Raw genomic sequence first — 14867 nt, forward strand, 5'->3', positions numbered from 1 at the left:
CAGCTGCAATAAACCCTGAAGCCAGACTTTGCTGCCTTGTGTCTACCTGCTGCCGCAACACTGCACATAAGTGTGGGGGGATCACTCTGTCCAGTCTCCGGGGTGGTGGACCTGGGGGAAAAGTAGGTGTATTATGCAGGTCCCCTCCTGGGCAAGGGGAGAGACCTGCGCAAGGGATGACAGCTCTCCCTGGGACATGCAGAGCTCACCTCCCCCAGGTGGCTGCTGGGTTCAAGATGATTTGCTCAGGCAGTGCTGGGCCAGCTCAGCTGTGGAGCAAGCCCATATGGACCCAAGCTGATCCAGGCTTCTTGAACTTCTGGGATCCCTGCCATGACAGGCTGCCTCAGCTCTTAACCCTGCCCGAAATATCCCAACCATGCAGTGCTGTGTAGCCTTGCAGTGCCATTGTCCCTTTCTTCCCTGTCCACTCTTCCAGTTACCTCCCAAGGCCTGGGCCAGCATTCATAAGGTTAACAAGGCAGGATGATGCTGGCCTGGCCTGCTGTCTCTGGTTAGCTCCAGGTCATGGCTGGTAGGGCTGAACTGTGCTTGCTCTTGGCCCTGTGATACTGCATTCCCTTTGGAAAGACCCCCACCTTGAAATCCAACTCTCCTCTTTAAGTGAAAGTTTTGTCTTTAATTCCTCATTTAAGTCTTATGAAAAGTTTTCCTTTTGGACGTTTTTTCTTACTGCATCAGGAGCCTCAGGTCTGCTCCTGGCAAGAAACTGGCAGCAGTTGCGAGAAGTTCCCAAACAAATGAAGGACATTTATGCATGTCTGCACAGGTTCTGAAAGCAACTTTATTCTGCAGGATGAACACAGACGACAACAGGGATATGGTGCGTACATGGCCTGCCTGGGCTTAGAGAAGCTTAGATCAGGTTAGCTAGTGATGACTGATATTTTTCTGCTGAAGTCATCTATACCCACGAAGCAAAAAGAGAATAAGATCTTGCTGGATCAGGAGGGTTTTAGGTTTCTGAGCACAGTTTTCTCCCCAGAAGGAACATGCTTGGAAACCGCAGCATTTATAAAGACCTGTTCCAATAATGATCCCTAAAAACCCACCACAAGTGAAAGGCCAGAGACAAAGCAGGGAGCTTTGCTACTTTTCAAGAGAAGAGGAAAAGAAAACAGCTCTTGATATACAGGAACAACCCTATTCACCCCCAACCAGCAAAATGGGCCCCAGCAGGGCACTGGTCTGGCCATGTGCCCAGTGCAGACAGGAGGGAGAAAGAGAACTAATGGTACAGAGCTGGTTTGATAAGGATGGCAGAAGCTTTGCAGTTCCCATTGCACAGGCGGCCCCATGTTATGCCCCCCTTGACGTTCAGCCGTACAGAATAACACGCCGAGTACCACCACCCACCCCCAGAGCGGGAGGCACAGTTCCCTCTGTAAGTGTCCTGATCCTGATCTTTTGTGGAGAACTTCATGTTATTGTGCACATTCCTGGGATTATCTGAGTCCATGGCATCCTCCGCTGTCCCTGTGTACGTTCCCAGCCTCAGCCGGTAGCCCTGGGACTCATCTTCCACACCGAAGAGGTTGTAGTCTGCGAACTTGATGTTGTTTGCAGCATCCCAGATGACAAACCTGACCTGGTAGACCTTCTGCTTGGAGATCTGATGGATGTACTCGGTGCCCAGCCAATACTCGGTGAGCACGTTCCCAAAGCCATACTTGTAGGTGCTCCAGGACTCAGCCCAGGTGATGTCCGTGCTCTGCCGGTTCCTCTGGATGACCGTCCAGCCCCCATCGGTCACGTTCATTTCGCAGTACACCACGATGGGGTGCAGTCCTGTGGGGTAGATGACGTAGACACCACTGGGGTTGCCAGCAGAGACCTCGCTGCAGTCCTTGGGCCAACCTGGGGCAGGAGAGAGGGTGGTTTAACAACAGCCTGTGCAACAGGACAAGAGCATGTTTCACCTTGTGGCAGGATAGAGGGACATCTGGCCAGAGTACTGGGTGATACTCAGCTGTCCCAGCCCAGAGAGGTCAATGTGTGCTTGGCTGGAGGTGAGAGAGGGTTGGCCTCAGCCCTCTGCTTCTTTTCCATATGGGACACCTAACAGGAGGCAGCCCCAGTGAAAGGCCCCAGACCCACTGGGCTATGCTGGTTTCAGGCCAGGAGACTGATAGGGACACTAGTGGGCTCATTTGGGTCCCCTGAAAAAAGGGGTTGTGTCACTAAAACAGGGTCGCTGGGGAGGAAGGTGAAGAGGACCTTGCCCCTGCCTGTGACTGGGGGAACAGGTGAACAATGATGCCTTCAGGCACAAAGACACCCTTATCAGTCTGCATGGTGCGCGCACACACACACATGCACACACACAGCACTGCAGCCTGCGTGGGTACACCTCCTCACATCCACCATCCTCCATCTTGGAGCAGGGCCAGGGCTAGGGACGGTGTAGGACCCTTCCCCACCCGGAGCTACCCGTACATGAGCATACAACACTGGATCCCCCCTGTGCTAGCAGGTGTGGTCTCCCCATGCCTTCAGCTCGCTTGCTGCAGGACCTCCACTGCAGTTGAGGTCATTCTGCAGGATGGGCAGAGCTCCTCTCCCCAACTGACCAAGGTCTGGTGTTGATGCCGCCTCTCCCCAGCCCGCCTGCCTGTATACACTATGGAGGTGGTTTTTGGATCTGAGGCATCATAGCACACCCTCTCCCAAGTGTCATTTTACCAAGCCTCCACTGGCCCAGAGCATGGGCTGGGGCTGTTCACCAGCCAGGGCTGACCCAGATGAAGGAACTGAAAGGGGTTGGTAAGATGTGATGCCCATGGGATGCCCATGGGATGCTACATACTGGTTTTCTTCAGAGCACTCGCCGAAGCATTGGAGGGAGATTTCTTGAAGATGTTTAGGGTTTGTATATGCATGGAGTGGCCTGGGGCAGCCAAGACCAGCACACAAGCAAGGAGTAGAAGGCACTGGGCTGCTAGAAAGGGAAAAGATGGAGAAAAGATGAAATGTGACCCTCCCTCCAGAGAGGCGGGAAATCCCATGGCTCCAGCACTGCACAGTGTAACATGACCATGTGAGATGCAGGAGTGCACCAAGCATGTTGGGCAGCATCATGCTGGTCTGTGCAAGCTGGAAAGCTTGCCAAAAGGCCTCAGCTCTTTTGCCCAAGGGGTAGACAACCTTGCCTTTTCCCCTTGACCAGCTCCCAAAAAGTCATGCATGACATAGTTTTGGATGGAGCAAAGCACCCAACAACCGACTGAGCCAAGTTTCATCCCTGGCCCCTGAAGCAGGGGACTGGCTGGGATAAGCCAGAAGGCAGGGCACAAGCTGCTGGTGTTCGAAGGGGTGGCAGGTGAGTATGCCCTCAGAGGGCACCAATGCCACTGCTCCCCATTGGTGTGCTAGGACCAGTGCACAGTGCCTCTCCCTATTGCTGGGCTGCCCTACCTGTGCTCCTCCCATTGCTAGCAAGGAGCGCCCCGCTTCCCAGCCCAGTACTCACCCATGGCGTCCATGCGGGAATGCCGTCTGGAGCACAAAGCTGTGGAGTGGGAGGTCTCACAGAGGCATTTGTAGTGCCCTCTGCAGTGGGCGGAGTGAGTGGGTCCTACCCCCCCACCCGGATTCCTTTCTCCTGGAGGAGGAAATCAGGCTGGGAAACCCAGCTTTTGTGCCCTTAGAAAAACCAAGCCGTGATGAAGGTGCCTGTGGTTCTAGGTGCATAGCTTCCTGAGCTGCAAAGAAAATAACCCCCGTGCCAGCAAGAGTCCTTGAAATGGTCTCTTCTGTGAGTGCTTATCTCCTTGGATGGAATTTCCCCTGGGAACAGCATATTTGGGAGCTTTGAAGAGTGCAGCTCAGTAAATAAACACTTGAGTGCCCGTCACAAACCAATGTGGAGAGCAAACACTGGGGATGTCCCCGCCTCCCACCATTACCGCAGGGTGCTGCCAGGTCAATTGGTTCTTGTTTAATGTGCTTTTGACAAGCCCAGCCTAGCTCTTGGTGGGGAAGTCAGAGCAGCCCCCAGAGACTCCCAGAGAGACTGACTCTTGTGGGAGCAGCTGATGTTTTCTGGACTGCTTGACAGCAGGCAGAGGGTTGTGGCAGAGGTGATCTCCATCTGGGGGAAGCAGGAGAGATCTCTATTCTCCAGCGGGCCACAGTCCTGATCTGCAAGGACACAGCTGTATGGGCCTGCTGAAAGACACTGGTTAAAAGGTTTCTGTAGGCCAGCTGAGACAGCTGTGGTCTCTGGGGCACTGGGTTTGAGAGACTAGTCATGCAGGATGGATGGCTACAGAGGAAAGCAAGTGTCTGCACAGGAATGGAGCAAAACTGGGTGGATGGAGGGCAGCAACGGGGATCTGAGCATGTACAGAGGAGAATGGAGGAGTCTGAGTGTGCACAGAGGGGAAAGCAGAAAGCCTGACCCTGTGTGCATAGAGAGGGAATGGAAGGGATCTGAGTGTGCATGGAGGGAAAATGGAGGGGAATTGAGGGTGCACAGAGGGACTGGAAGGGATCTAACGGCGGAATCCATAGGAACCGAGCACACACAGAAGGGATGGGTGGGATCTGAGTGTCGATGGAGGGCAACAGTGGGAATCTGAGGGCACTTGTCATGGAAAAGAGGGATGTGAGTGTGCACAGAGGGGAGAAGTCAGCACTGAAAGGAACAGAGAAGATCTGAGTGTTCAAGGAGGGGAACAGAGGAGATCTGGGTGCATACAGAAGGAAATGGAGGACACTTGAGCGTACAAGGAGGAGAATGGAGGGGATCTGTTTGTACAAGGAGGACAACAGAGCGGTTCCAAGAGAGCACAATGAGGGGGACAGAGGAGAACTGAGTGCATACAGAGAGAAATGGAGGACACTTGAGCGTACAAGGAGGGGAATGGAGGGTATCTGTTTGTGCAAGGAGGACAACAGAGGGGTTCCAAGAGAGCACAACAAGGGGAACGGAGAGGATGTGAAAGCAGCTGGATAGGAATGGAGAGCATCTGAGAGTGCTTGGAAGTGAACAGAATGAGTGTGAGGGGATCTAGAAGCACCCAGAAGGGAACAGAGGGAATTTGAAAGCATGTAGAGGGGGCATGGTTTGGATGTAAGGCACTTGGAAAGGATGGCAGGGACTGGAGAGTGCACAAAGGGGAGTGGAGGAGATCTGAGCATGTGTGGATGGGAACTGCAGGGTTCCAAGGCACAGGTAGGGAGCAGAGAGGATCTACAAGCACTCAAAAGGGAATGGGGGGTAACTGAGGGGAACAGGGGGAGCCTGAGCACTCATAGAGAAGAATGGAAGGGACCACAGTGGCATGTCAGGGAATAGAGAGTGCATGGAGGGGAATGGAGGAGATCTGAATGCACACGGAATTGAATGAATGGTTTTGATGTGCCCTCTGATGCTCCCCAGGGTCTTTTATTTGCCCTCTGGTGCAATGCAGAGGTTTCCATTTGGTCCTCTCATCCCCTAAGAACCACTCCGTTTGCCTTTTGGTGCACCCAAAAGAAGGTGCACCTTCAGAGGCCTCTGATTTCCCTCCTGTACACCTCAGATGCCTCCATTTGCCTTCTGGTGCCACCTAGAGCCCCCCATTTTCTCTGCAGTGCATCCAGTGTCCTATATTTGCTTTCCTTTTCATGCCAGAGCCTTCCTAAGCCCTCAGGTGCTCCCCAAGCCCTGCACGGCCTTCTCATGCACCCTGTTTCCCTTTGCAAATCCTGTCACCCCAGAGGCCCCAGCAGGGTCCTGGGCAGCAGGGACCTCTTTGTGCAGGATGTTCAGTAGAAAGTCAGGATAAAAATCCAGTCTGGAGATAGGGAGAATCCATTGCTTGCTGGGGCCACAGACCCAGCATGTCTGCAGAGATGGGGAAGGTCTGAGGTCAAGCGTGGAGGCCAAGTCAGCCGGTCCCATCAGGGGCAGAACTGGAGGAATGAGACTGGGCGCAGACGTAGCTGCTGCGCAGCTGCCATGTAGCCAGTGGTAAAGGCGCAGCTTAAAAGCAGCTCTCCAGGGGAAGGAGGAGCAGGCCCTCACTTCTGGCTTTTTTCACAACAGCCCTTTTCAGTGAAGGAGCTGACTTTGGACGTGGCCAGCTGAACTCCTTAACTCAGCAAACTACACTCTGAGAAGCGGGAAAGGACTCAAGGGCGCTGGCATCGGCCCGCCCTCACAAGTAATAATATGGGAATCTCTGGAACAGCCCATCCAGAGCCCTGTGGTAGGGCTCCTGGGGCCAGCTCCTGCCTCGGGATCTGCGTCTTTCCTTCCCACAAGGAACCACAAGGATCCCAAGTGCCAGTTAAAGACAGGTTTGTGCTTCCTTAACTAGGGCCAAAGGACAGAGTCTCTGGGTGCCCAAGTACCACGGTTACTCTAAGGTCTCTTGGGTTACAGCTCCACCATGTCAATTTGTGTATGTCAATTTGTGCCCATTGCCTCTTGTCCTGGCACTGGGCACCACTGGAAAGAGCCTGGCCTCCCACTTCTTTGTTCTGTCCCTTTAGGTATTTATATACATTGATAAGATCCCCCTCTGAGCCTTCTCTTCTCCAGGCAGAATGGTCCCAGCTCTCTCAGCCTTTCCTCAAAGGAGAGATGCTTCAGTCCCTTTGTGGCCCTTTGATGGACTCTCACTAGTATGTCCATGTCTCTCTCGCACTGGGGAACCCAGAACTGGACTCCAGGTGTGGCCTAACCAGTGCTGAATAACGGGAAAGGATCACCTCCCTCGACCTGCTGGCAACACTCCTCCTAATGCAGCCCAGGATGCTGCTGGCATTCTTTACCATGACCATACATTGCTGGCTGATGGTCAGTTTCTTGCCCACCAGGATCTCCATGTCCTTTTTCACAGACCTACCTTACAGCTGGGTGACCCCAGGATTGACTCTGGGAGTACACCACTGGTGACTGGTGTCCAGCTGGACTTTGTGCCACTGATCAGCACTCTCTGGGCCTGTCCATTCAGCTGGTTTTCAGTCCACCTTCCTGGTCACTTATCTAACCCATATTTTGCCAGTTTGTCTGTTAGGATGTTTTGGGAGACAGTGTCAAAAGCTTACTAAAATCGAGGTAAACAGTATCCACTGCTCTCCACTGCACCCATCATGCTAGTCCCTCATTGTAGAAGGCTATCAGGTTACTTAAATATGATTTTCCCTTTGTAAATCCATAATGACTACTCCAGATCATCTTCTTGTCTTTCATGTGCCTGGAAATGGTTTCCAGGACTAGCTGCTTCATCACCTTCCCAGGGATTGAGGTGAGGCTGACTAGCCTGTGGTTCCCTGGGTCCTCCTTCTTGCTCTTGAAGACAAGAGTGACATTCACTTTCCTCCAGTCTTCAGGCACTTCTCCCAGTTGCCAGGATCGATCAAAGATTATTGAGAGTGGCCTTGCGATGATATTGGCCAGTTCCCTCAGCACTTGCAGGTGCATCCCATCAGGCCCCATGGACTTCTGTATGTCCAGTTTGCTTAAGTATTCCCTAACCTGATCCTTTTCCACCAAGAGTATGTCTTACTTGCTTCAGACTTTCCCCCTGATCTCTTGAGCCTGAGATTCCTGAAAGTTGACCTTCCCAGTAAAGATAGAAGTGAAGAGGTCATTGAGTACCTTAGCCTTTTCCATGTCCTGTGTCACCAGGGCCCCTGAATGGGGATTCAGCAGCAGACCCACATTTTCCCTAGTATTCCTTTTGTTTATGTACTTGTAGAAATCTTTCCTGCTCCCTTCACATCCCTTGCCAGATTCAACTCCAGACCAGCCTTGGCTTTCCCAATGCCATCCCTGAATGATTGGACACCATCTCTTTATTCCATCAGCCATCATACCCTGCTTCCATCTCTTGAACACTTCCTTTATATGTCTGAGTTTAGTCAGGATCTCCCTGCTCATCCACACAAGCCTTCTGCTACTTTTGCTTGATTTCTTGCTTGTTCGCAGGAAATATGTAAGAAAAACATAATGTAAGCATATATAATACAAACATGTCGCCTGTCTCCATCTACATTTTTGCTTTTGGGGTGAGGAGTGTCCCCCACTTCCATGGGTTCCTCTGCTTGGGGTGGCAAAGTAGGTGGTGCAGAGCATGACACTTCACCTCTGAGGATACTGGTACACTCTCTGATGCACTGCCAGCCTCCTCTCCAAAGTGATAGTCAGGCCTGAGAGCTGCCTCAGTCTCTGGGGAGGGGCCACTCTGGCCGTCTCATCACTGAGACCCTCAGTCAGCCCCAACCTACAGTGGGCCATAAGGGCTCATTCCCCTGGGTCAATCCCTTTGGACAGTCTCAGGAACTGGATTTTGTGCTTGGCAGCCGATGGCTTCTGTGCTAGAGCTCCAGCAAGGCTGTCTGAGCTGCTGCTGTACCACTGAGCCCCCCGCCGAATGGCGGGAGGAGTCAGGGTCCTGGAGGACAGGGTCACTGCACTCCATGTAGCAAATGACCATGTAGCAAGCCCTCCACTGCAGCAAACCAGCTCCCTTTCTGCCCTCGGCTGCTCCATGCCATGCTGAGCCCCTCCAGCGCTCACTGTGGCCTGCGGCAGAGACAAGAAAAGAGCCCAAGAGGTCTGAGAGAAAGGGAGAGCCCGTGCTCAATGGCTGCATCTTTCTGTCACCCTCCTTTGCCAATTGCGTATGCTCCTGTCATCAGCATTCAGGATGGGAAAAGTTCCATCCCCTTCCCTTTGCTTCACACAGCCATCCACCTGATGGAAACCTGTGACTGAAAGGAGTATGATTTCCACCCCCAACCCCCCTAGTCCACTTGCTAGCAGCAGCAGAAATAGGCAGGGATCACAAAAACACAGGGTGTTCCTAATGGGAAATGTTATTACTACTTGGATGAGAAATGTGAGCTGCAGCCTCCAGGATGAGCACAACGGTGGCTCTGTTGTGTTGCTAGATGACTGCAAGAGGAGAAGGTCCTTGCTCAGGTCAGGACCGGCCTCTGCGTGATGGGTGAGCACAGGCTGGGGCTTCAGCCCAGAGATTGCAGCTCAGGCTCCTCAACCATAACCAGCACTGACAGCACCGCAGATTTAAATACAGCTGGAATGTCAACCCAGGTGATGGAAGCATTTTACCAATTGCCTGGGGCCAAATGCACCAAGGGATATGGGCATACTCTGCGTGTACTGCGTTTGCAGCCTGTTTTGTCATATTTTTCTGGTAGTTGTTTTTTCTAACATAAGTCTAGGTACATTTAAAGGCAACATAGAGCACTGGAGATACCGTGATCACAGTCTTAAGGGTTTGGGTTTTTTTTTTAAATCACTTCTTCAAGGAATCATATAGCATTCTTCCTCTACTGTTTGTTTGTTTTGTAATAGATATAATGTCTAAAAAATTTGTAGCAGCAATTTATCTAAATTACCGAATTGAACTTGTATAACCAACTGGGTTATACAGTGGTATAAAAGTAAATATGTGATAAAATGCTTTTAGGCAAACAATCAGAGGAGAATGTAACTTGGCATTTGTAGTGGCCATGACATATAAAGGTATTATTATACCTGAGTATCTTTGATACAGCAGTATCAAGAGAAAGCTTTCCTACAGGTAGTAGTCTGACCTTCCCTTAGTGCTAGCTGTTGAAATGCAGGGTCAGGAGTGTCAGAACTATATTTTGAACCGGTTATGCGCTGCCCGGTACCCAGTTTTTCAGTATGCAAGCCCAAGACCCCCAGATCTCTATCTCCAGCATAATCCAGATTTTTAGAACTCTGTGATTCTGTTTTTAGACTCTTCCCATTTGCACATGCCACCCCCAAGGCAAGAAAAGCAATTGCAGAAATTTTGGTCCTCAGGGATGGATCCACGTGTCAAGCTCCCTAGGGTGAATCCAGGCATCTGGAATCCCCTGGGGGACACGGTTGTCCAGGACTGTGGGGTGTCCAGGGGTCACTGAGGGCTGGGAGGCTCCGACATTTCCAGGTGGCCCTGGGAGGCAGAAAGAGGAATGGAGAAAGAGGAGGAGGGGGGAGGAGACCCTCTATCCCCATCTGGGGTGGGGGGGATCATGGGGCATCTGGGGGACCCAAGGGACAACTGGGGGTCCTGGGAGCAACTGATGGGTCTAAGGGTGAAAGAATGGGACCCTGGGGGCAACTGGGGGCAACTGGGTCAACTGACTGTAACTGGGGCCCCCAAAGGGAGAGTGCGGGTTCTGGGGAAAATGGGGGAAAGTGGCAGGGTCTCAGGGAATTAGGGAATCTGGGGGAAGCAAGGCAGCCTGGAGTGGTCCTGGGAGCAAGGGAGGGGTCCCAGTATGGGCCAGAGGACAATAGGAGTCCCAGGGGGAAATAGGGGGCCCTGTGAGTAGAAGTCCCGGCAGTCTATGGCCCCCCTTGGACACCCAGGTCCCCTCGTATTTGTAGGGAATCCTGAGGGACTGAGGGTCCAAGGGGTGTTGGGAGCCCCCTGCTGGTCTGTGGGGAGCCCCAGAGGCATGGGGGTTTTGAGGGTGAGGTTTACCAGGTCAGGAGGACTCACACCAGCAGCAGCATGAGCGCCATGGAGCCAAGTGCCAGCCCCAGCCCTAGCGATGCCATGTGGTGCAGGGGGGTCCTGCCATGGTGCCAGTGCAGCACAGCTCTGAACTGAGCCTGGAGTCCCTGCTCTGCCTCCACGCTTCTCCCTGATACTGTGGGGACCCAGGCATCTTGGGTCATGGGTCACTGCCCCCAGGGACCAGGTGTCCCTGCAGCACCTGCTCCAGCCACAAACCTCACTGCCCCCAGGGACCCAGGCATCTGGGAGTCCCTGCTCCACCCCACGTGCCCCACTGCCCCCAGAGGAGCCAGGCATCAGGGAACACTTGCCCCACTCCACCTGTCCACCATGGACCCACATGTCCTGGCACCCACCCATGCTCACACGCCCATGCACCCCCCCCTCCCATGGACCCAGGTGTCTGGGGTCCCACTCCACCCCACACTGCTCACTGCCCCCAGGGCACTCAGGTGTCTAGGCGCACCATTGAGGTAGAAGTACTTGCGGACCAAGGGCTCAGAAAGGACCCCCAGGCGACAGGCGATGGTTCCTGGAGTGAGGTCCTGGAGGGTCAGACTGAGAGGTCCCTCCACACTCCCCTGCAGCTCCTCAAACAGCGCCAAATCCTGCGTGCGCAGCTGGGGCATGGGGGAACACATCAGTGCAGCCTGGTCCACCAGGTACATGAAACAGTATACATGTGCATGCAAAGGCACTCGTGTCCTGCACATGCTCATCATGTCCCCTTCATGCTTCTTGTACCCTTTGCTCATGCATGTGCATGCACCTCATGTCCCACATGTGCTCCTTGTGCCCTGTGCGTGTGCACACAGGGATGCACAAGCAGAGCATACGCAAAAGTCTCTTCCTTCACACACATGTGCACATGAATCTGCAAACACACGAGTGACCTGCTTGCGTGCACCCTTCACATGGGTGAGCACTTGCTTGCATCCTATGCATGCTTACACCCATGCTACTTACAGCGCACATATCTACTGTATAAGTAATACCTGTATCTATTGATAGTCCTCATGCCAAGCGCACAACTGTGTGCATGCAGGCCTTGCTACCCATGCCCAGTTCTCTCATGAATGTCTATGTACACCCTTGCACATGCATGTGCAACTCACATCCTTGGCAAACATCCAGGTAACGGGCAGGTCAGGGGGGGTGACAAAGGGCACATCGCAGTGCAGTGTGATGGCTTCATCCGCATGGGCCCACATGTCCTGCACTGGGAGCATTGACATGCATGTGAGTTCACATCTGCTCATGCACTTACAGAAATGATTGCGCTCCTGTGCGCCTGCACGTCCTTATGTGCTCGCAGTGGGGATGGGTAGGCATGCACCTTGGCACGCTCTTGTGCGCTCATGGTAGGCCCAGCAGGCGTGCCCACATGTGAGAAATGAGGGTTGCCCCCAGAGCCCTGGAGGCACCCAACGCCGGGGCAGGGCTTAGCCCAGCCTGGATGCCTGGGTCTACCATGGCCGCATACCTGGGCAGTCCAGGGGAAACTGGCAGTCCATGAGGCGGCAGGTAGCACACTGGAAGACGCGGGCAGCTGGCTGGTACCCTGGGAGGGAGAGACTTGGTGGTCCCAGGGGGATGGGAGATGTACTAGGGGACAGAGGGTGGCAAGACAGAGGGATGGGCACTCACCACAGGGGGGGATGCAGGCTGGAGCTGATGGGGAGGAAGCAGCATTAGACTGGGGATCATTGGGGATCCACATCCCTGTGATGAGCTGTCAGGGCTCAGCCCTTGTCCAGCCCAGATGGGGGTGCCCAGGGTGGGGGTCCCTGGGGTGCAGATGTCCAGGGTGGGGGGTCTCTGTGATAGTTCCTTGAGTGGAGGTCCCAGGGATTCACCAGGGTGGGAGTCCTGGGTGGGTGTCTCCACTGGCCTCATACCTTCCTCCATCTGGCTCAGCTTCACCCAGATTGTGTTGATGGCTTCCTGCAGAGACACCTCAAAGGGCTCTGGGGTGTCCCAGATGTCCAGGTGAGACAACGTGCTCTCCTCCGATCCCTATAAACCCTCCCCGGACCCCACACATCCCCTATACAACTCACCTCGACCCCATATATCCATCGTGGAGTCCAATATATCCCCAAATACCCCCTCAAAACCTCCCAGAAGCTGTATAATTTGAAGCCTGTATTCCCTCAGGATTCCCCAAATATCCCCTTACAGTCCCCACACCTGCATATATCATGTATTTCATGACACCCCCTATTCAAGGCCTCCACATCCCATCCCCCATACCCCATGTCCTGGCCCTACCCCCTCCCATGTCCCATATCCCCTGCTCACTCATGTCCCTCTGCTTCTCCAGAAAATGCAGAGCATCCATGATGATCTCCCGAAGTGCCTCGCGCTGCCCCGACCCTGGGACCAGTACAGGGGCACTGGGACCAGTACAGGGTTGGGGTTGGAGGTTCAGGGATGGGACAGTCCAGTAAGGGCTGGGGGTTTCCGGGGGTTCCTGCGGTCCTGATCAGGGTTTAGGGATACTGGGAAGGGTCAGGTATCCCTGGGGATTCCTGAGGTCCTAGGTAGGACCAGGGGGTCCCAGGGAGTCCCCAGTGTGTCCCTGATTGGGGTTGGGTGATTCTCAGGGTCCCAAGCAGGGCTGGGGTTCCCAGAGGTCCCTGGGGTACAGGTCAGGACTGGGGAGACCTCAGCATGGTTGGGAGTCCCTTGGGTGCTTGCCTGGGTTGGGTCCCTGGGGTCCCTGTTTAGGAAAGGGTCCCCAACTGCTCAGGATCCTGGCAAGTGTCAGTGTGAGGGCCTTGGTTGAAGTGGGGAACCCCAGAGGGCTCTGGGGTCCTATTCAGGGTGGGGGTCCCCCTTGGGATGGAGGTCCCTGGTAGGATGGAGGTGCCAGTCAGGATGGGGGTCCTTGGGCAGGGTCCTTCTTGGGTTGGGTGTCCCTGGGGTCCCATGACGCACCCACAGTGACAGAGGCGAGTGGCACAGCAGCCTGGACAAGGGCCTCAAGGCACTGTTGATGTCGGGGGTCGTTAAGGGGGGCCCCAGTAACGTCACGGCAGAGCCGTGCCCGCTGAAGGGGGGGTCCAAAGCAGAGCAGGCAGGGGTGCACCCCAGGGAGCCAGGACGCCAGGGCTACCCAGTGCCACAAGCCAGGTCCCCCTGCCTGGATGCCTGGGTTTCGAGGGAGGCAGGGGGCCAGCACCAGCGTCAAGGGCACCCACCACCACCCCATGGCCCCAAAGCATAGCAGCCAGATGCCTGGGTCTCTAGGGAACAGCAGGGTTGCTAGGTGGAGCCCGGGCGCCTCGGTCCCCAGGGAACAGCCGGGTTCCTAGGCAGGTCCCAGATGCCTGTGTCCCCTCTTGAGAGGAGTGGGGATACCCAGATACATGGGTCCCCTAGGGTGTATGGGCTGGAAAAGGGGCTCCCAGTCCCTCATTTTGGTCTCCTCAAATCCTCTACCTTCAGTCCCTGCCAGTCACATTACTTGGTGTCCCCAAATCCCCTCTATTTAGATGTCGAATTCCTCGCCTTCACCCCCTATAATTCTGTCCCCAGCACCCCCAGTCCAGTCTCTTGCAATTCCCAAATCCCCTGCCTTGAAACCTACGCAAGGCTTCTCCTTTTCATTCCTTCATATCCCATCCCATGAATACCTCCATACTCGCCCACCAACGCAAGCCGCCCCAGAGCCAGCCCAATCTGCAGTGGAGCAGCAGATCTCAGTGCACAGAGGGGTTTCCTGCGGCAGGGAAACACCAGGGCAGTGGAGAGACCCACCAGGAGCCAGTGTTTATAATCTACTTGGGATTATAAAATGTCCTCAGTTATATATATATATGATTTTTAATGAAAATTAGACTGGCAGGGGATTGTTCAATTTTTATTTGCATCTAATTACTTTGGGTTTCTGTGGTATGTTTAATGAAAGAATATTTGTTTTACTGGTTCTGGTAAGTCAGAAATTATATATCATGCCATATCAGTCAAGCCATAGCTCAGTCTAGCTCAGCTTCTTACCATTGATGCCTCTCATTTTTGTTGGTAAGTTGAGGCAAAGTAACTTATGATATACTTAAAGGAATGCAGATGGCTTTTCAGAACCAAAATCCACATTATAAATGTGTCAGAGTGCTATCAAATCACCTAATCAATCAATAAGTACACAAGTTAGAAAGGGCTATGGCTTATATATTCTTCCATATTATCCAAACAAATATTATGTGAATTGCAATGGAAATAAGACCACTCCACAAAGAAGAGCTATAGAAACGGAGCCGCAATTGTATACCCCTGTTAAAAATCTGAGCTTCTGTTTAGTTGCTCAGCTTCAGAAAATTCACAAGCCATATTGATCATCTGCTTGAACAG

General features: G+C 53.5%; 2 protein-coding genes across 2 annotated transcripts; both read right to left on the bottom strand.

Moving 5' to 3' along the window:
- Positions 1–783: 783 nt before the first annotated feature.
- Positions 784–6837, bottom strand: LOC142090780 (fibrinogen-like protein 1-like protein). The gene is made up of 5 exons (XM_075169140.1): positions 6795–6837; positions 4039–4161; positions 3491–3529; positions 2828–2959; positions 784–1878 (listed from the first exon to the last, which is right to left on the bottom strand). Exons 1-5 carry the CDS (start codon positions 6835–6837, stop codon positions 1250–1252), a joined length of 966 nt encoding a protein of 321 aa, XP_075025241.1. The 3' UTR covers positions 784–1249.
- A 1258-nt stretch (positions 6838–8095) lies between these two features.
- SPACA6 (sperm acrosome associated 6) lies at positions 8096–13728 on the bottom strand. Its single transcript, XM_075169141.1, is given in 9 exon segments — positions 8096–8237; positions 10479–10647; positions 10981–11134; positions 11630–11733; positions 11998–12075; positions 12162–12185; positions 12413–12481; positions 12816–12890; positions 13455–13728. Coding segments are annotated over 9 exon segments (1089 nt in total).
- Positions 13729–14867: the final 1139 nt, after the last annotated feature.

This window comes from Calonectris borealis, chromosome 19, assembly GCF_964195595.1.
Source record: "Calonectris borealis chromosome 19, bCalBor7.hap1.2, whole genome shotgun sequence".
Lineage (NCBI taxonomy): Eukaryota > Metazoa > Chordata > Aves > Procellariiformes > Procellariidae > Calonectris > Calonectris borealis.